At 37.7% G+C, this 23463-nt stretch overlaps 1 protein-coding gene across 13 annotated transcripts in view; it reads right to left on the bottom strand.

Annotated features, from left to right (window-relative positions):
• Patronin (calmodulin-regulated spectrin-associated protein patronin) overlaps positions 1-23463 on the bottom strand; it is a 64638-nt gene that overhangs the window by 18755 nt on the left and 22420 nt on the right. For 12 of the 13 annotated variants that reach the window (XM_077412028.1, XM_077412054.1, XM_077412037.1 and 9 more), the window contains 3 exons: positions 4696-4791; positions 694-909; positions 5-459 (listed from right to left, as the gene is read on the bottom strand). In XM_077412028.1, coding sequence (XP_077268154.1) covers positions 5-459; positions 694-909; positions 4696-4791 — 767 coding nt within the window. Of the gene's footprint in view, positions 1-4; positions 460-693; positions 910-4695; positions 4792-23035; positions 23203-23463 lie in introns of those variants that run through there. The other variant, XM_077412114.1, reaches the window with a different exon arrangement.

Genomic DNA, 23463 nt, shown 5'->3' with positions numbered 1-23463 from the left:
GCACCCTCTCATGTACGTGACGTCCTCGGGCTGCATGTGGAAAATCGAGTAGGGCAGGCATTTGACGCAGAACGCGTGCACCAAGGAAAGATTGTGCAGCGCGTCCGCCACCGAGGGTCTCTTCGACACCCTAATCTCCATCCAGTTGAGCTCGCCGGGACAGTAGAAAGCGACAACGGCCGCCAAGCCAACACCGTCGCACAGAGACTGAAAGTCCTTGGCGGCGGGTAGCTCGGGCAGCCGCGTCTTGTCGCCGCCACCCTCCTCGCTCTGAATCTTGGCGATTAGCGCGTGCGACGCGTGATTGATCCAGAGCAGGAGACCCTTCTCGTGATCCGACGGCATGTCCACCTCGACCTGGGGGTCAAACCGTCGTATCGCCGAGACCACCCGGTCCCCCGTCACCACCTCTTTCGCGTACAAGACCATCAGGCCTTCTATCACAGCCATATGCGCGGACTGTAACGAGATAAAAGCATTAATCAAGCATAGATTAAAATAGTTTTCATGTTATCTATCGTAATAAAATTTTCATATAATATAGGATTTACATAGCTTCTGAAGATATCATGATAAATATCAATTGTACTCTTAGAACAATTTCAGGTTCTCATTTCTCGATATTCAAAGGTGTCCAAATGTCTCGAGGAAACACAACTGTGTACAATGTTACTTATGTATTGATAAGCTTACCATCTTGAGTGGTGAATTTTGAATGAGGATCGTTTCGGTGAGCTGAGTATTGTTCTGTTCCGCGACGTAGACGCCTTTCCTGGCCAGGGCTTGCAGGATCCCGTAGTGATTCTGATTGTGATAGTTAGGATCCGAGTATATGTTGGCCAGCGCGAGGCAGTAAAGCTCCGCATTGGAAAGCGTGTGAACGATCTGCGGTTTCAGATGCTCTTGTTCCTGTAAACGTCAAAATTTATCTTTAGAATAACAGGTAATCATATATGATTTAAATCCAAAATAATTATATTCATACGGTCGAATAATTGAGCGATTAATTAGAACTGGATAAATTAACCTTCTAAAACTCGAGATATTTTGAAAATCTTTTAACAATTCTAATAAGTTCTGATAAGTTTGAATAAACAAATATACAAAATATTTTAGCATTTTGTATACGCCTTTTTGCATATACCGTAAAAGAGCCAAAAGGATTTTCATTCTGTAAATTTTTCACCAATAATTTTGTGATTAGCATTTCGAACAATTAAAATTTAAGATAAAAAATTATAAGGAAAAATTCTTCTGTCTAAAGAATCTAGCGCGGTGAAAGTGAGTGCCACAGATGATCGAGTTCGAAGGAAACGGAGGGGAAGAACGACCTTGTCTTCAGAGTGACGTTTTGTTCGTCTCTTTGCAACGATTTTATGGCTATGGTTGATCGTGCCAAAGGATGCGAGAGCTTCATTTCGAATAGTATCAGAGTAGCAATCTAGTATCCGAGGTAGCCGAGAAGATCAGATACTTCGAATCCACCATGAAGACTTCTACCAGGAGCGAAATCAGAAGGCGAATTGATGAAAAACGAAGAATAAAGAATGAAAAACGAAGAACAAAGAACGAAAAACGAAGAAGGAAAAACGAAGAATCAAGAACGGAGAACGAAAGACGAAAAATGAAGAACGAAGAACTCAAATAATGAAGTAAATTGAAATATTACGTATTCTGCTTATTATTTATAACCATGTGTTGCTTATATCATTATTATGTATTTCTATTTTATGCATATATTTGTAATCGATATAAGATAAAATAGTGTATATTCATATGTAAGAATTTATCTTAAGATACATAAATAATAGAATAAGACAAATAAGTAAAAGTATAATATAGATAACTAGCTTGATACACCCGTGCTTCGCTACCATATGCAAAGGATTCTATAATTCACCTCCGAATTTAGATTTGCTCCTTAAGGCCCGGTCTATAATCAGTCGTATGTCGGAGTCAGATGTCGGAACGTAGCCGATGGTCCAATGAGAAAAATTTGTTTCCGAAAAAGAAATTCTCTCATTGGACCATCGGCTACGTTGCGACACCCGACACCAACATACGACTTATTTTAGACCGGGCCTTAGGGATTGATTAGGGCAAAATTTTGAATTATGTTTTTAAGCATTTGTATATGGGTAACCTTTGTAAGCAAAAACCAAATCGATATCTCATCGGGCCTAAGAGATATTGAGGAATCCGTGAAAACACGTTTTACCCTTTTTCACCCCGTTAGGGGTCAAATTTCTAGAAATCCCTTCTTAGTGGGTGCTTACATCATGAAAAGAATATATATACTCTCTGAATTTCATGTTTCTAGGTTTAAGGGTTTGGGCTGGGCGTTGATGAGTCAGTCGAATCATTCGATTTTTTATATATATATATAAAATCACGCTACGCGCGCGTGATAGGCCACTTTCCACGCACTTGCAACATAAAATAGGGTATGCAAGCCGTGCGTGAGCCTTCGGCTCGTGCGTCAACTCCGCACCCGTGAATTTTCATCTTCAGCCACTTATTGTTGCACAAATAACTATTTAAGATTAAACAACTCCGAAATTAGGTTAACATTTAAATAACATTTTGTAAAATATTATTTTCATAGAGTCTATCGAATTAAATAACTAATCGTAATTAATAGAGCAACGCTGAAGCGAGGAAAGTTCGCTTCGTGCAGCCTTCGAAAGACTGCAATGTGGGCGAAATATCGAAAGGAGGATCTGTAAAAGTTTTTGCGCAAAGTTACCGGGCAAACGATAAAAAAAATATGCGAAGCAAAGATAATTGAAAGATATAGTAAGCGGCCAGGATTCTTGGCGTACTGTCCGTCTAATAAATATAATTATATTGTCGGTGCGCAAAGTAACTCTTGAAACTGTTAGGTATCGGGGGTAGTTTTTTATCAAACGGCTGGGGTACAAAATCTAAAACGTTATATTTTCGTAGTACAAATTATACTGAATAGAGTCTACAAGTAGCGATTGATTCTGCTGATTAGAAAGAGTACTTTACTCTTGAGACTAAGAGGACTGAGTTCTATTAGGGGCTGTTTGAAGCAGAAGGGATAAATATATTAAGTTTATTTGTATGGTACAAATTAGTACAAATTCAGTCCTTCAAATTTCTGTATTTAAAATCCTTTTTTTATTTTTTTTCTCTTGTAGTCTTTCTAGCTTAATTCTAAGGTAGCAGCGACACGATTTTCTCCGAAACGGCACGAGGTACAAAATTGTTACTAGTGGTACAAATTAGTACAAAAAAGTACTAAATATTCCGATAGGTCCGGTATGATTCGGCCCATTTGGTCCTGCTAGCTTAAAAGAGGTCTTACGAAGAGATTTAACTTGCAATAGTCTTCGCGTAAAGATCGCGTATCCTCAAAGTACGGAAAATATTTTCAAAACTTTGGTTTTCAAAAAAAAAATGCTTCTTCTTCTCAAACATTACAAAAATACCTAATACCTTTCTCAGGGCGAAAGCCTTTCTCTTGTCAAACTAAACACAGGAGAGAAAATACCAAAGAATATAAAAATATAGTTCTTGCATAATAATAGCTTAACAAAAAGTGGAAAATTCCGCGTTCCAATATTCTGATTTTCGTATCTGTCAAAGAAACATATTTCTAATGGAAAGTATTTTGAAGTAATTCTCATACACCTGTGTTTCGCGAAAGAAAAAAGCATTTTTCACACAAGTCGTCCCGACATTTACTTTTAAGAGGGTATTCAAGCCTCCCTTAAGTCGCGTCGACCCGTATATATCTTCAAAGAGCAGGTCCCAACGGAATCTCGACACGATTCGTTGAGAGATTAACACAACATGTTATCTTATCATTTGTCCATCGTAGACAGCGCGTGTTTTAAAAGCAATTACAAGTTGGTAGGAAATGATAGTTTGATGGTTAAAACAAACAGCTTGCATTCTATAAATCAGATTCTCTTTCAGGCTTGCCCGAACACGTTTTACTTATATAAAGAGATATTACTGACAGACATTATCCTCGTGGGAGGGAGTACAAAGTTCAGTTCTTCGTGAAGTTTCACCGAACTTCAGCCGTGCTGGAAGTCTCAGCTACATTTTCTCCGTAGGCTTCCGGAGTATAAGTAAGCTATTGGCAACGTAATTTGTAACACGACTTTCGTTCGTTCTCATCGGAGTTCGGCGCGATATTGTGTTCGCAAAAGCATTATTAGCATCTCTGGCTATATAGATACTTTTGCCTTTCACGACGAATCCGTTTTCTCCGTCGCGAAATAATGACGCGTGCTACAAAGCAGAGTTTTTCAGAACATCGAAGCCTGGGAAACCGACGACTTTTTGCGAGGAAAAAATTTATCGATATCGTCGCACGAAAGGAAGCCATCGTACGATCGCAATAGCAGTCTTAATGAAAATTAATGCGCGTAAAAGCCATAATAATAAAATGCGTCTGTAAGAGAATAGATTTTTTCCTCTATCTATGTGGAAAAATCCATTTTTTCACAGCATTATTAAATATATGCATTATTAAATATATATGCTGTAAGATTATTACAATTTCTCAATTAAAAATTCATTATTTTCAATTTGTAATGATATACCGCACGAACATAATGTGAAACTTTATTAATATTAATAAGGTATATCTGCGCGAAACTTTTGGAGGTCTGACACGCGAGACACGAATTCGTTAACAGAGTATTGACCTTTGCTTACCTCATGGTCACGGTAATAGGGGTCGCGGAGTTTTTCTGGCACTCGATTGTTGTATGCCTTCGACAGAAGCCATTTTACGGAGGCACGTTGTTTGGCCTGAAACAAAAAAAAAGAAAGAATAGGAAATATAGAAGGAAATATATAGGTTTAAAATATCGATTTAATAAGCTCGATTTTAACGAGCTCGATAGTATAACCAATTTTCTAATTAATTTTTTGTTTCGTTATTCCCTTTAATAGGATTAGATTATAGATATACACTTTTCAACAAAGTTAAAGAGCCACTTAGTTTTTAAAATAGAACATTTTAAAAAGAAAATTTTAAACTTTCAGAAAATCTTAAGCAAACAATATTTTATTGATTTCATGCATAATTTTAATATTACTAAAATCTTTTTATCAGTCTTTTGCTCAACTTGAAGCAGCACGGCGTCAATTGGAGAAGAAGCATCGTTGAGAAATAAGTTTGATGAGATTTTAAAGCAGTTTTTAGATTATTTTTTGCAAAGTCATATAAATTTACATTCCCTCACTTTTGATATTGATTCGAAGTAGATATAATTCTATTGCGGTGTGCATGTACATAAATTATAATTGGCGATCAGTTATCGATCACGACCGTGTCTTCGCACCCCATTCTCGCTTCCATTCGCACCCGTGCCTTTCACCCAGCAATAAGATAAGCCGCTTCACTCGAGTTGGTTCTCGACATGCCGGATTGTAGACTGAAGAACTATACAGAGCGTCTTACCGAGTAATCCGATTCTTTTTTGAAATAAAATCGTTCTTTAGCAGAATTCCTATTGCGTGAATTCTACATTTATTTAAGATATCAATTATTGGAAAATTTTCAGCTCAAGTATTAGTGAAATAAATTAGCAACGAGAAGCTCATTTCCTAGGTCGATACCTTCTTGGATAAGCCCACTAGTCCCATAAATTCTCAGCGCTCTTTTATTAAAGGAATTTTCGCTTTACAAAAGATCTGCTTTCACGTATTATAATTTTCATAAGTTCGAAAAAACTAATTTAATTACATTCACTGAATAACAGGTTTCTTAATTTAAACACCGTTATCGTTGAAAGTCCAACAATCCATAAACATTAAAACAATCTTTGAGATATATAGTTCTTTGATATAGATTTTTAAATAAGCATGTACATTTCTCATTATTCCTGCAGCTTGTATTATAGGCTTCTTTAGTTCAAAACATCTCTCTATCTTCATTCTTCTAATATATACATACCTCTTCTCCTCCTTTCTAATTACCAGATTTATGTTTCGCAAAAGTGAGCCTCTCTCCATTTAATTATTCGACAACAGATCGTTAGAGCAAGAAATTACTAGTGTCATACGCTAATAGGCCGAAGTCGAAGTTCTAAGTTCCTATACCATTCGTATTTATTAGCATCCCGCGGAATGCATCGAGTTGCCGCATTATTCCGCTCAGACACGAGGAAAAAAGTGTGCCGTACATATCATTGTGAAATCTTAAGTTATTCTTATCTCCGTGTTTTCACAGATTTTACATTGATTTCGTCGATCTCGCCGGCTCGAGGCTTTAATTGCTATATGTATCTCGCGTGTTTTGCTTCCCATAATATACGCTTGGATGAGAAGGAATCGAGGAAGGAATGAAGGAAAGCCAAAAATGGCACTATAATATTCCCGATTTCTGCACGACTTTTAAAACTTTCACGTCGCGTCAGCTTCGATTTTGAAATTTTACGCGATACTTATTTTTCCTGCTTAAAATAAACTTTAAAATTACAATTTGCTCCAAAATTCCCCGCCGGATGTTCATTTAATCGATGACTTCTGCCTCGTCGTGCAAGTTTCTCCAAGAAAAAAGAGAATGAAATTTTACGCGGAAACAAGTATCGAAAATAGAAGTCAAAGTCAACGCGGTCGTGTTATACGGTTCGTGACGTGTCCCTCGCGAGCTCCTAAATTCCTCGTGGAGAACTCTCCTGGACGGGCGGCAACTTGGCACGCGAAATTGCACATCTAATCAATTTGTCGAGCCTGGCTCCGAACGGGAACGAAAAAGAGGAAGGAAGGGAGCGAAAGCTGGAGGGCTATATAGGGAGGATGGGAGTGGTCGTCGTACGAGACGAGGTCATATCGTGCATCGTGCCGTCTGTTATGAAGATTAAAGTAGCCCGAGGAAGTTTTCCGACGCTTCTGTAAAAACGCTCCGCTGGATGCGGTAATCATTCACCGCGGCCAGATTGATAACGTCGACGACCGCGACGGTGAACGTTGGGGAGTCATTCAAGTTTTATTGTCGCAAAATTTGTTACCTGTATGTTTTTACTTGTTTCAATCCTCGCACACCCGTAACAGATAATTTTTCAACATTAAAGAACGTAAACGTGCTTCTAATTAATTTCAACTCGCTTAACGGGATCTGGTAATAAATGAAAACAATTCTGGAATGACCTTTCCGGGATTAGAGAAAAAAGAAAAAAAAATAAGGAACAAGAAATAGCAGGAAAATAAAAGGATTCTTAAAAAACGATAACAAATAATGTAACTTGAAAAAGTTTGCAAATGTCAGCAAAAGATCTGTTCTTTATTTTCTAGTTACCGTAACATGTAACAGGATTATAGTTGCATAATTTTATATACAATTATTGAAACGCTCTGTTGTTGCGTTTATCTAAAAATAAATATCGCGGACAGATAGCCGCACCGCACAGTAACAATATTTTCCACCGCAGGATAAACATGTGGCTGAAGCTAGCAGCGGGAGCTAGCAGCGGAACGTCCCGCGGACAGGGCCGAATATCATGTGGGTTCCTCAGGGGGTCCGTACGTATCGTAGGTTAATTATTATTAGCCGCTGGGCTTTTCTTAAATATTATTAATTAATGAAGATTAAATTCATCTATATATAAATATTTTTTACAATATTCAAACTGTTTTTTTATCGGTTGGATATAAAAACATGTTTTAATTATTATAGATTATTCGATAAATAATTGTAGAACATAGCAAAGAACGATTTTCTCCAAATTTTTAGGGAATCACGTTCTTGTAACAACAAAACGATTTAGAAGGTATTTGCAACAATCCGCGGTTCTCCTTAATTGTTATTAATTTTTTATTGACAAATTATTCAGCGGCGACCAATCGCAAAGAACGATTATCTCCAAATTTTTAGGGAATCACGTTCTTGTAACAAAAAAACGATTCAGCAAGTATTTGGGACAATCCGCGGTTTCCCTTAATTGTTATTAATTTTTTATTGATAAATTATTCAGCGGCGACCAAACGCAAAGAACGATTCTCTCCAAATTTTTATGGGATCACGTCCTTGTGATAACAAAACGATTTAGAAAGTATTTGCAACAATCCGCGGTTCCCCTTAATTGTTATTAATTTTTTATTGATAAATTATTCAGCGGCGACCAAACGCAAAGAACGATTCTCTCTAAATTTTTATGGGATCACGTCCTTGTGATAACAAAACGATTTAGCAAGTATTTGCAACAATCCGCGGTTCCCCTTAATTGTTATTAATTTTTTATTGATAAATTATTCAGCGGCGACCAAACGCAAAAAACGATTCTCTCCAAATTTTTATGGGATCACGTCCTTGTGATAACAAAACGATTTAAAAAGTATTTGCAACAATCCGCGGTTCCCCTTAATTGTTATTAATTTTTTATTGATAAATTATTCAGCGGCGACCAAACGCAAAAAACGATTCTCTCCAAATTTTTATGGGATCACGTCCTTGTGATAACAAAACGATTTAGAAAGTATTTGCAACAATCCGCGGTTCCCCTTAATTGTTATTAATTTTTTATTGATAAATTATTCAGCGGCGACCAATTGCAAAGAACGATTCTTTCCAAATTTTTATGGGATTACGTCCTTGTGATAACAAAACGATTTAAAAAGTATTTGCAACAATCCGCGGTTCCCCTTAATTGTTATTAATTTTTTATTGATAAATTATTCAGTGGCGACCAAACGCAAAAAACGATTCTCTCCAAATTTTTATGGGATCACGTCCTTGTGATAACAAAACGATTTAGAAAGTATTTGCAACAATCCGCGGTTCCCCTTAATTGTTATTAATTTTTTATTGATAAATTATTCAGCGGCGACCAAACGCAAAGAACGATTCTCTCCAAATTTTTATGGGATCACGTCCTTGTGATAACAAAACGATTTAGAAAGTATTTGCAACAATCCGCGGTTCCCCTTAATTGTTATTAATTTTTTATTGATAAATTATTCAGCGGCGACCAAACGCAAAGAACGATTCTCTCCAAATTTTTATGGGATCACGTCCTTGTGATAACAAAACGATTTAGAAAGTATTTGCAACAATCCGCGGTTCCCCTTAATTGTTATTATTTTTTTATTGATAAATTATTCAGCGGCGACCAAACGCAAAGAACGATTCTCTCCAAATTTTTAGGAGATTACGTCCTTGTGACAATATAACGATTTAGAAAGTATTTGCAACAATCCGCGGTTTCCCTTAATTGTTATTAATTTTTTATTGATAAATTATTCAGCGGCGACCAAACGCAAAGAACGATTCTCTTCAAATTTTTATGGGATCACGTTCTTGTGATAACAAAACGATTTAGATAGTATTTGCAACAATCCGCGGTTCCCTTTAATTGTTATTAATTTTTTATTGATAAATTATTCAGCGGCGACCAAACGCAAAGAACGATTCTCTCCAAATTTTTATGGGATCACGTCCTTGTGATAACAAAACGATTTAGAAAGTATTTGCAACAATCCGCGGTTCCCCTTAATTGTTATTAATTTTTTATTGATAAATTATTCAGCGGCGACCAAACGCAAAGAACGATTCTCTCCAAATTTTTATGGGATCACGTCCTTGTGATAACAAAACGATTTAGAAAGTATTTGCAACAATCCGCGGTTCCCCTTAATTGTTATTAATTTTTTATAGATACATCATGCAGCGGCGACCAAACGCAAAGAACGATTCTCTCCAAATTTTTATGGGATCACGTCCTTGTGATAACAAAACGATTTAGAAAGTATTTGCAACAATCCGCAGTTCCCCTTAATTGTTATTAATTTTTTATTGATAAATTATTCAGCTGCGACTAAACGTAAAGAATGATTCTTTCCAAATTTTTATGGGATTACGTCCTTGTGATAACAAAATGATTTAGAAAGTATTTGCAACAATCCGCGGTTTCCCTTAATTGTTATTAATTTTTTATTGATAATTTATTCTCTGGCGGTCGACAGCAAAAAACGATTCTCTCCAAATTTTTATGGGATGACGTCCTTGTGATAACAAATAGATCGTTCTTTGCTATCAACCGCCAGAGAATAAATTATCAATAAAAAATTAATAACAATTAAGGGGAACCGCGGATTGTTGCAAATACCTTCTAAATCGTTTTGTTATCACAAGGACGTGATCCCATAAAAATTTGGAGAGAATCGTTTTTTGCGATTAGTCGCCGCTGAATAATTTATCAATAAAAAATTAATAACAATTAAGGGAAACCGCGGATTGTTGCAAATACCTTCTAAATCGTTATGTTGTCACAAGGACGTGATCCCATAAAAATTTGGAGAAAATCGTTCTTTGCTATCGACCGTCAGAAAATAAATTATCAATAAAAAATTAATAACAATTAAGGGAAACCGCGGATTGTTGCAAATATCTTCTAAATCGTTTTGTTGTCACGAGGACGTGATCCCCTAAAAATTTGGAGAGAATCGTTCTTTGCGTTTGGTCGCCGCTGAATAATTTATCAATAAAAAATTAATAACAATTAAGGGGAACCGCGGATTGTTGCAAATACTTTCTAAATCGTTTTGTTATCACAAGGACGTGATCCCATAAAAATTTGGAGAGAATCGTTCTTTGCGTTTGGTCGCCGCTGAATAATTTATCAATAAAAAAATAATAACAATTAAGGGGAACCGCGGATTGTCCCAAATACTTGCTGAATTGTTTTGTTATCACAAGGACGTGATCCCATAAAAATTTGGAGAGAATCGTTCTTTGCGTTTGGTCGCCGCTGAATAATTTATCAATAAAAAATTAATAACAATTAAGGGGAACCGCGGATTGTTGCAAATACTTTCTAAATCGTTTTGTTGTCACAAGGACGTGATCCCATAAAAATTTGGAGAGAATCGTTCTTTGCGTTTGGTCGCCGCTGAATAATTTATCAATAAAAAATTAATAACAATTAAGGGAAACCGCGGATTGTCCCAAATACTTGCTGAATCGTTTTGTTGTCACGAGGACGTGATCCCCTAAAAATTTGGAGAGAATCGTTCTTTGCGTTTGGTCGCCGCTGAATAATTTATCAATAAAAAATTAATAACAATTAAGGGGAACCGCGGATTGTTGCAAATACTTTCTAAATCGTTTTGTTATCACAAGGACGTGATCCCATAAAAATTTGGAGAGAATCGTTCTTTGCGTTTGGTCGCCGCTGAATAATTTATCAATAAAAAATTAATAACAATTAAGGGGAACCGCGGATTGTTGCAAATACTTTCTAATCGTTTTGTTATCACAAGGACGTGATCCCATAAAAATTTGGAGAGAATCGTTCTTTGCGTTTGGTCGCCGCTGAATAATTTATCAATAAAAAATTAATAACAATTAAGGGGAACCGCGGATTGTTGCAAATACTTTCTAAATCGTTATGTTGTCACAAGGACGTGATCCCCTAAAAATTTGGAGAGAATCGTTCTTTGCGTTTGGTCGCCGCTGAATAATTTATCAATAAAAAATTAATAACAATTAAGGGGAACCGCGGATTGTTGCAAATACTTTCTAAATCGTTTTGTTATCACAAGGACGTGATCCCATAAAAATTTGGAGAGAATCGTTCTTTGCGTTTGGTCGCCGCTGAATAATTTATCAATAAAAAATTAATAACAATTAAGGGAAACCGCGGATTGTCCCAAATACTTGCTGAATCGTTTTGTTGTCACGAGGACGTGATCCCCTAAAAATTTGGAGAGAATCGTTCTTTGCGTTTGGTCGCCGCTGAATAATTTATCAATAAAAAATTAATAACAATTAAGGGAAACCGCGGATTGTTGCAAATACCTTCTAAATCGTTTTGTTATCACAAGGACGTGATCCCATAAAAATTTGGAGATAATCGTTCTTTGCGATTGGTCGCCGCTGAATAATTTGTCAATAAAAAATTAATAACAATTAAGGGGAACCGCGGATTGTTGCAAATACCTTCTAAATCGTTTTGTTGTCACAAGGACGTGATCCCCTAAAAATTTGGAGAAAATCGTTCTTTGCTATGTTCTACAATTATTTATCGAATAATCAATAATAATTAAAACATGTTCTTATATCAAACCGATAAAAAAACAGTTTGAGTATTGCAAAAAATATTTATATATAAATAAATTTAATTTTCATTAATTAATAATATCTAAAAAAAGCCCAGCGGCTAATAATAATTAACCTACGATACGTTCGGACCCCCTGAGGAACCCACATGATATTCGGCCCTGTCCGCGGGACGTTCCGCTGCTAGCTCCCGCTGCTAGCTTCAGCGACATAGGATAAACTGGATTGACTTTATCACCGATGTTCGCGCCAAGCGCGGACTGCAACTGGCGACTGAATGACACGCTGCACCGATGGTCTACTTCAATTAAAAAAAAAAAGTGGCAGGTTACCGTACCGGGGCATCGATTATCGGTTGCTACCTGGATAACAATGTTATCTTAGCATTATTATCTACGGTCCACATAGGAGCGGTTTCGTTGCCATGTAATAGCCCCGCGGAAAATGTTTAACCATCAATCAATTTCCAGCATGTGCAACGAAGCTGCGTTTCTGACGTCAGCCGCGCCGAAAAAACGCACCGACTTCGGAAAGTTTCGGAGCGGTGCTCCTCGAGCCGTGAAATTGAAAGAGGATTGCGATGATTTTATATCCAGTTAGAGTGAGATCGATGCGATCTACATATAAGCATGAATGTGATTTCCACGAAACGTATCTAAATCTCGATGAAATAGATGGGTTCACTTTTACAAATACACAAATAAGAAAATAGAAGTAACATTTATTTTAAAAATAAATGTAAAAACCAAAATCATACACGAAAATGAAATAATATCTAAAAGAGCTGCTTCCTTAAGATTTATAGCCAACAGAGGTTCATTATTTTCAGCATTTGTTATCCTTTTACGTCGAGTCTTTGCTCAATACAAAGTACATTATGTTCGTTGTGCAACAAATTAAAAAAAATATATATAATCCATCCTTCAAAGAAAAGAACAAGAAAAAGATTCCTTTTTATCTCACTGCTAATTAAGCGAGACAAATCTTTAATTAAAATTCCTTGTCATTACTTTATTTTATTGAACGATCACGTAAAATATTATTCAACGGTAGTCTTTAATTTTTGTTGCATAATCCTGTCGAGTGCTTGACTGATTGATCGAACGGAAGAATGACCCGTGTAATCCGTAGTAGATCAACACCGCGAATAGATTAATTCCGTTCTTTGGCTTGTATCTCCGCGATCGTTTGATCGTTCGATCAAATCGCAGTACATAATTACGTGCTATTAACATGCTTTTCCTCTGGCATCGTGACCGTAAATTGCAAAGAGACAAAGATACCAGGTCGAAATCGATCGTCGTGATCGGCAAGTCCTCTGGCAAAATCGTGATGACATTTCCGTTTATTTGCGTTGCATTTACTCCTTGACAAATGTTACGTGTGCAACGAATGTTGCATGTAATGCAAACATACGAGGTGTCTCACAGAACTATTTCAATGTAAATTCTCATCCATGTATTAGATTCATGTATATACAACAAACATAAAATGTAATCTGAATTTTTTAAAAATTTCTTATGAGCCATATATATTATATATATATCTTTCCTTTGTTATTTTCTAGCAAAATAGAAACACATTGAAATTCATCATAAAATTACGTGAAGATTAAAATTTCTTTATTTATTCGCTTCCCCGAAATATTAACTCGCGAAAGGACTTCGTTTACAAATTCTCCGTGATTCAGAAACTATTAATATCTCGGGAGAGGTTTTAATAATAGGTTGGCCGAAAGGTCCTGAATGCTCGAAGTGCCGCCTCTTCGGGCCACCCCGTATATACGCTTCGCGTATGGCTTCGCGTATGTAAACTAGCACACGTGTCTGGCAGGAACCGACTCACCGAAGCAACGCACGCACGCACGTGCGCGTGCATGACGTTTACGTTCGTCTATAAAAAGAAGCCGTGTCATCGCTAACAACTGGTTGTGATGACACGACACGGAATCTGCACTATACACAGGACTGGTAGCGGATTCAGATTCGATCGATCCGATTAACCGGGAGGAGGGGGAGGACGATGGTCTCGGATCGGTGATCCACGACCATCAGCCGCGTCATCGATCTTTATTAGCCCGACCGAGATATCCGTCGGCACCCGATTGCAATTCAGATCGTTGTTCCGCGACGGAAAACGCGAGTAAGACAGACGCGAAGACGTCAGCTTTCATTTACGTAAATGACTTAAGTCCCGAGACAACTTTCCTTGCAAAGCTTCCCTCAGGCATTTAAATCTCACTGTAAACTGGAGAAAAACTGATGAAAGAATTATTGAAAAATGATTTTCAATTCAATTCTTATATTACAGTATGTTATATTTTCGTTGTGCTATCCATGCAGTCCAACAATTCAGCGAAATTAAAAAATTTATATCTTCTCTGACCGCAAGATTTAATTTTCGACATAAATAAAATGGTAGCAATTAATTATCAATATTTGTCAAATCATACGTCACAATACGTAAATGTAAAAGTCATAATACACGCACATATACGAAATAAAAATAATTATTTTTGGAAGAACAGGAGAGATACTGTTTACCGAGAAGATAATAATCGTCGTACGGAGATAATACACAGTCTAATAATCAGGCAGCAGGAAGTTTAAGCTTTGTTGGATAAGTATTTCAGTATGTATCCGCTCGTTAGCAAGTCGGTTCACTCTTGAATCATCTACCACGCTCGCAGCCTGCCTTTTTTGGATTAATTGCTTATACACGTGACGCGCAAATTAAACGTTAGCACAGTTTGTAGACGATCCATAGACGTTCTGCGCGAAAGTTTCTATATACGTAACATACAAATATGTTCCAACAATTAATAATAACATTTCAAACTTGGGAGTAAGATGAATCTTTTTTATGCTAAATAACGTTTTCCATATCGAGTCACATCAGTCATGCAAGTTGCATTAAACATTTTCGTTTCCAGATTGATGTATATAAATCACACAAACATTATTACGGTATATCGAAAATACAAATACCGACACAGATTTTTCTCTTTCTCCAGCATATCGTAATAAATTTAAATTATGCAATGTATCTCTCGAACATAAAAGTTTTATTTTCATATTTGTAATATCTGCGCGACTCGAATTAATGCAATCGAAAAAACACGATGTGAAATCCATGGTAACTGCAGTAGAAGTTCTTAATATGGATTTCGGCCATGGGCATTGCCCACGCGACCGACGTCGCGCATCAGCCAAGAAAAATAACGCATCTCGCCGCAGTCGGACGTGGTGAGAAATGTAAAGTAGGCGAATACAATCGCACGACAGAAAAGAATCCGAGTAAAATACGAAATAATAATCTATATACGATATACCAAACTTCTGCGATACGTAACGACAAAGCTACTTGCCAAGTAAAATGTACAAAGTATAGTCTCTTTTTATAACAAGTTTATTACTCAACTTTCTAAATAAGAATGTTTCGCGAAAGAAAGATTTAATTATATCGGAGTATCACAAACAAACAAGATAGAGCCTTTCCACAGCCTTTAAAACTATTTTTTAGACGCCAAATTCGCGCGTATATTCTTTTAATTGCAACAATTTTCCTTTTAAGGCAACGAACGTTTCGAGGAAACCGAGTTTCCGTATAAAAAGAAAATTTCAGAGATTCAAAACAATTCATAAATTCTCCCACGTGGATTCCTCATACTCGTTAATTTTGGAATTGGAAACGATCAGAGAGCGATTCAGAGCTCAAACGCTCGCGCCGACAAGCGTTAAAGCCTAAAGCCCCGATCGAACCCGCTCAGTCATCGACAGTCATCGTGCGTTCGCCGCTGCAGCCACCTGCAGCGGCCTTTCTTCCGATGTATTTCTCGGCTGTGTGTATCCCGCGGAATTTATCGGACTATTTGCGAGGCACGTGAACGCACACTTAGGCGCGGTTTGGTCGGGCAATAAGGCCACTATCCGCGAAGCGAGCACGGTGAAAGACGACGGAGCCCGGCGGCGTCGCGTTTCGCGATTAGAACCAATGGCGTAACCGACGCTCAACGCTGAAGAAAATCCCCATATAGTAGGAAAAATTAATATATATATATATTATATAATACATAGATTGTAAAATAACAATTTTACAATCTACGTATATTTTATTGTTTTAATTTTAAACGATAAGTTTCACGAGAAACATCGTTGAATGGAAGATCGCTGAACTTTGGTTCGCTGAAATTAAAAACGATTATTAATCATCGTTGCGAAACCATTAGGTGCTAATTTTAGAGCGAGTCTTGTTGCGAAGAAAATTGTCATAGATGTGACACTTTCCAAAGATTTTAATAAAAACAAGCTATCAATGGATATACCGTAATCGTGCGGACGGAATGCGGCGCGTACTAGTGTGCCGTATTCATTAGGGTCACTTTGCGAAAAAAGTTGCTGTGGCAATAGAAGAAAATAAGCTCTTGCACAGTGGACTTGCCTTCAGATAAGACAACGTTCTATTTACAAACTGGATCTCTCTTGTCGGTCAACACAAAATTAAAAAATGGTATATACGTGTATCAATTTAAGACGATCGTCGTGAAAGCATCAGAAAAATATAAGAGATTCTTAACGTAATCAAATAATCAATTTTCGATTTACAACTTTATTTTATATGCTATACGTTGTAAAAAATCTCTTTCTCAGATTTATCGAGAGTCAGGAAATCGGGAGTTTTAACGAATTCCGCGAGAAATATAAAGAAATTGTATATATGAAAAAGTCTGTAATGCAGAGTTTTTGTATTAGCACGAAGAAGTAATACGCGCTTTCTAGCTTGGAATGACTTCCACCCAGGTCGCCTGTAGCTATGAGTAGGTTTGCAAGTGGTATAGGTATAAGGTGGTGGTGTACCTAGGCAACTAGATGGACGGAGCTATTACGAGAGCCCACGGCACGGATCTCTCTCGGTCTCCATCTTTAGAGACCGCCTGTTCGAGGCGAGCATGATCTCTTCGCGACTATCTCATCGGAGATATACATCTCGAACTTCTTGCGTCGTCTAAAGCGGAGAAATGCCAAGGATTAAGGGAGAAATTACAGTTGCGAAGTCAAAGGGCAGAACTTACTCTGATGTTCCATTTTCTCATGATATATTCGAAACATTTTTTTAAATTCTTTTACTCATATGATTGGCTACACTTTCGATGCTTCTTTTTAAATTTTACAGTTTGAAAAAGATCGAATAAGATATCCAAAAATTATTTTGTGTAATTTAAAATAAAACAATTTAGTTTTTTAAATTAAAAAAGTTGATATATTTTGATCATTTTCAAGTGCACTCCTTAAATTAATCAACTTTTTTCGCTCAATGATTGCTTAGGTTTTCTTTTCCTCCAAGAGAACCCACGCAGAAGTGTTAAAATGGCCCAACATTGAATAAAGAATTAAGAAGCTATGGATAGCTCTCTATCTCGTTAGCCTCTCTTTTCGATCTATTCATGATTTATTTCCGACTTACATTGAGTTTGTCGGAAATACAGGGAACTCGGGACGTCTTTCGCTGGCGCATAAATTCATTCAGAAAACGTCAGTCGAGTGGAACATTATATAGAAATTGCAACTCGCATAAAATCAGATATTGTAAAATATGCTTCTGATTCTGCAAGATGCGATTTTGATGAAAAATAGATTAACATTAAAGTAAAGAAAAATTATTGGCAAGAAGTTAATTTCATTTATATATATATATATATATATATATATATATATACACGACAGAATGTTCAAAATTAATTTCCTTTAATGTTAAAAAATTAAGTATTCTTAAAATACATATATTCATTGTAAATTGTAAATTATGTCGTAAATTTCAATATTTAGTTAAATTTTAAAAGAGTTATTTAAAAAAGAGAAAAGCATTCAGCACAGCAAAAGACAAAGAAATATACATTTATCGCTGTCACGTACAAACTTTATGATTTTAAATCCGATGGGGACACGGAGAAAAAGTCATCTGCGAAACACCGGCGTCGACCGATCTGACATCGAAACAAAAAAGGGATATCCGCGAATTGTTTTGTATACCTATTCTTTCAGACCTTTCGCATTTACCAGATTTACCGGGAAACATTAGAAAGAAAGGCGAAGAAAGATACAGGATTGAACCACGACGCCGGATGCAGTGCTCCTTGCGAAGTGCTCGCCGGAATCAAACAAACCGTTTCCAACTTCCTGTCTGTTTCCAACAGCAACGTCTGCACTTTCTTTCGCGCGGAACTCCGAATCAAAGTAAATCTCGCGGTTTGGTCTTAAGTCATCCGCAAAAAATGTGTAGAAAATCGATAAGGAAAATCGACGAGAAAAATCTATACGCATTGAATTTATGATCACTTTTCGAAATGAAAATTTAGATTGCTCGATTATGAGATTATTTAGTCAAAATTAAAATATATTGCTGAGAGACTTTAGAAACTATTAAATTTTATTATCATAATAAATAATAAAATGTATGTTGACGCAACTTAATAAGGAAAAAGTTTTCGCATTTAACAGAACTCGTTTAAGTACATATAAATAACACAATTAAGTTAAATCTGTTTTAAATAACCATTCATTAAATCTCGTTCCAACAAATAAATTGGACCGCGATTTAATCTGAGCGTAACACTAGTATATTTTAACAAACTTGTATAAGTAGTTGAGTTTCAATATAGCTCTCCAAATATGTATGTAATCCATTTACGTCGTTGACTTTTAAGGAGAGTTTGCTTCGTGCTTATTACTTGCACGAAATGCTCTCTGGAAGATAACGGTTCGCGTATGAAATTACACGTTTATTGTCGATTTAAGACCATATTTCGTATCCAAACGAGTTTATTGAATTGTATCTACCTGTACATATAGAAATTTGGTGAAATTGTTCTGGCTTCGCCAAGTTCGCACGTAATGCTGAATTGGGGAAGCGTTATCGATTTTTCGATAGCGTCGTCGGGAATTCGTTCGGCCATGCCGTCTGCGTCTCACGAAGAATAGAGCAGATGCTGCTCGAAATAAAACACGTCATTGTGATGCGGTACCTATATGGCACAAGCGACTTCAGACTTCAGACTCTTCATTTTTATGGGCACAGAAACCAACGCTTTTTAAGGTAAAGGTATACCAATACTCGGACACTTAAGAGTAGGTAAATGTACCAATATCTGGACACGTACCTGTGTCTGGATGCCTTTAAAAAAATTATGAAAATAAACGTTTGGATATTATAAGTGAAATTTCAAACTATAAGAAAAAATACTTTTATCTTCGATTTTAATTCGCGTTATACTTATAAATAATAAAGGTGTCCAGATATATATAAGTACATATCCGGGTATTGGTACCTTTACCTTATATGTATACACAACTGCGTGATATAAATAATTAAAATTATTTGCATGTCATATATATAACGCGTTGCAGATTTTTTAAATTATTACTTTTCAACAAATACAAAATATATTATACAAATATATTTTCAATAAATTGTGGTTCTTACCCTCGATAAATACCTAACTTTCACCAAAAGAAGCAATGAAAGCTGTTGTAACGATGTGTGATAAGACTTGCGAGGTCCGAAGCCGAATTCTTTTATCTAGATATTGGATATCGCGCTACGTGTCTATTCGATTGAAAGAGGCGGAGTTACTCTTTGTCTGCCTTGACGCGATTTCTCAGCTCTCCTCGCATGCTGGGATGAATTATCGTCGGATCGAACGCCCCGTGAGAGCTCGGCGAGAAATCGAACGCGGCAAGACAATCGTGCGAAAGCTGATAACGCTAACCTCGGAGGAATGGAGGCTCGATCGGGAAGAAGTCGGAGAGTTTCTGGGGATGGAAAACATTTTTAGATATGCGAGAATAATAACTCTTAAGAGAAGAACCGACACCTCTCTAATCGGATCTAATTCATTTCGTAGTGAGAAACGAAATAAACAATTTTACAACCAACATGTACAAACTCGCTTAGCATATGACTTGTGCAATTCTTGAATTAAATTCTCTAAATTGTATATCACATTGTTATGGTAATTAAGTGTAAACGATTTGCGAGGGACGCGCTTTCACTTCCTGAACTGCCATTAAGCAAGCCGTCGACTAGTCAATGGTATCAAGATTCGATTGTTCCATATGCAGGTGCGATAACTTACTCTCGTGGCCTGACCCATTTCCACCTGCGTCTGTCTATTATGAAAACGTGATTCCGCATCGAGTAGTCCTAGCAACCGTGCCAATAAATTCCCACCGGTCGTATATCGCATAAATCGCTTCGCAGTTCAATCACGTTCGACAATATCACGCGATCCATTTTTCGAAACTAAATAATATATTTTCTTACAGTAACATATTCAAAACGATTTATATTTATCTCGCAATTTTGAACAATCGTATCGTTTAGTCATACAATTTGATGACTCACAGATATTGGGTGTGCGAATTCGGAAAGGATTAAAATTCCAAGTATCTATCTTATCGGCGAATCTTATCGTATATAGATAATTTAAGTTCCGCGTGACAAAAATTATCGAAAGTTCGAACGAAACATTAATCTCCGCGCTTTCACTCGTCGTTTTACAAACGTCGAAACTTATATACTTATCGAGAAAATGTTTTACTTCCGACAAATAAGAAATAAATGCGACAAATAAATGCGACAAACGATCGGAACAGGAAACCCAGTCGCATTCTAGCTCGCGGTAACACCGACAGCTGGAGCAGGGTCGATGCTGGGAACGAAAAATGGAGTGTATGCGACAGCAGCTATATAAACAACTGCGGAGCTCTACTACATTGATTCTCAAATTGCAAACACGAAAAAATGAGAAAATATTTTGTAAAATATAGAAGGTAACAATTGTCATCGTAAAAAGGGTGATAACATTTCACGCAACGGATGGCGAATGTCAACTCCGTAATATTACTTTTGTGCGTGCTAATCGAATTTTTGCGAATATTTTGGACTAAAGGAAAGTTTTTAAAATATTTGGAGAGAACGTCCGAATTGAAGAGCTACGCATCGAGGTCGCTCTTTTTTCTTCCCGCCCTCCACGTACCGCGCTACTCAACCGCATCGCGAATGTGTATACGTCCGTAGAAATCGTTCGGCAAATCGTCCTAAATTGGTAGATCGATGGTTGGTGAAATTCTCTCTCGAAACCCTCCCGGGGCGGTCTTCTGGGAACGGTTATACGTGGGCACGTATAGATACGTGACATAGAGGTGCCTCGGTGAAACGTATTATACACACCGCTATGTACATATACTTAAAGAATAACAACACTTAACGTCGTGATAAATGATTAAAGTTTAAACGGATCAAAGTCAACCATTTGTCAATCGGTGATAGTCGGGACGGCGCAGATAATTCTCTTGGAACGGAAAAACCGTCACGTGTTACGAGAATCAACGTCACATATCTCGGCGATATTGGAGCAGGTCAGCTTATATACATGCGTTAAGCCAGTGCGCGACACAGCATCGCGACCTATACGTCCGTGCATCGATCCGTCGCAGTGACGTGTGCGTATATCCCTGACGTTATTGCGTAATAATGTTACTTAAGATTAATTTTCATTACCGACCCGATTTTGCGGCGGGCTATATTACGCGGGACTCTTGCACGATTTAACGCAATACCGCGACATTTTCGGTGTGCCTAAGCCGAGAATTAACAAACTAAGGCTTCCGTCGCCTATTTTTCTACAGCCCACATGTATATTACATTTTTAATTTTGTCGATAAAAAATTCATGAAAATTTATTTTCTCTCTTGTTGTACAAGTACCTTTCTTGGCCCACGAAGCCTGAAAGAAATATTTATCTACCTTTTTATACAAGAAAAGATTGACGACCTCTGATTTAAGCGGAATAATTCCAGCAGATTGTCAGTCTCTTTCGCTCACGGGAATGTCATCGGCGTTTCGATTCGATTTATTCGTGTATAGATGTTCGATAACTGCAAGCAGCGCACTTGTAACTCTGAATCATTCAGTATATTTGCACGCAAATGTATATCCTTGACTTTTTCACGAGAGGGAAATTGATTTTGTAACATTCGCGATAAAATTATTCAGGGGAGACGCGCGAGTCGAATTTTAATCGCAAGTCGAGAGGTGGATCGACGGACGTCGAGCTCTTCTTACAAACGAGCTCCGACTCGAAGAACGTCGGTGAAACGCGGTTCGTAATTTGCATACGGGTCTCACATTGCTGGCCGAAACCGATATCCGAATGAGTACCAAAAAACTGTCCTGCGAATCACGTTAGCGCTCCTTTTACGTACATAGCGTGTACAACGTGTGTTACAGAGAGGAGAAAGAAAAATAACAGTGCGGGTAGGGAAAGAGAGAGAGAGCATGGCTGTTGAATATTAATTATTCTCGACATTGTGGGACTTGTCCGATGTAATCGACGACGACAGCAAACAGGCTGAAACATCGTCGCGAGGGATCGTTCGATTGTGCCGCGTAACGCGATTTAGCTTGCATTGTCTTGCCGGCGTGTAACAAGATTCGTGTATAATGTCGGAAATGTTGAGAGCAGGTCCTTCATGTATAAATCCGAGGGAGAAGAGTCATTATACGTCATCAATGGCCTCAAGATACACACGATTAAAAATGAATCTTTTCGCAAAATATGTATTTATATAGATAAGAAAGACTTATTGTTAGCCTCACTTCGTTCTCAAGCTTATAGTAATCAAAATTTAATATTGAAGAAGAGAGAGAAAGTTATATATAATAATAATAATAATTTATTAACTTCAGCTTACACATCGCCAAGGAGTATACACGCCAACAATCATGAAAAATAATCGCTTTGAAATTTTTTTTAAAATTTTTTCACAAGGACTTCTGCTTCGGATTTAAATGTGAGCTTGCGCGATGAAGCGGAATAGAGGTGCGACGGTATGCCCCCATTTCCGATCTAACCAAATTTGGGATCACCGATCTACACATACATTGCACATATACTTATACCCACGTAACGGCGCGACGAGAGCGAGCTCTTACCGAAAACAGCCGCGGTATCCAGATCATTCGGATCGCGGGGCCTTATCTCGCACGAGGATACATCCGGCATTACTCCCGCGTGGCCATTACCTCCTCACAACACCCGGACCCTTTACCCGCTCCGTTTCTCTTCCCGAAACACCGCCGAAACACCGCCGCGAGGAAAGACCGCGGAAGGACTGTCCGTCGGCTTCGCGCCGCGCTCGAGCCAGGCAAAGGAAAGAAACCTCGCACTGTTTCGTATGTGGATCGCGGTCCACGCGCCGATGGCCACGCTAACCGCCTTCGGGCTCGACCGACGTGCAGCAACGTGCGGTCGTCGCGGAGCGTCGAGACGTTGCACAACCCGAGGAAACGTGCTCGAGGCGAACGGCCGGCCGGTGCATCGATACCCCGATACTGGAATGCGCTTTTTTGTAGTCGCGAGC

The sequence above is a fragment of the Temnothorax americanus genome, unplaced genomic scaffold, assembly GCF_048541705.1.
Source record: "Temnothorax americanus isolate GAGA-0224 unplaced genomic scaffold, ASM4854170v1 Scaffold10, whole genome shotgun sequence".
NCBI classification, from domain to species: domain Eukaryota; kingdom Metazoa; phylum Arthropoda; class Insecta; order Hymenoptera; family Formicidae; genus Temnothorax; species Temnothorax americanus.
The sequence above is the reverse complement of the archived record's forward strand: the minus strand, read 5'-3'. Positions and strand labels throughout refer to the sequence as shown.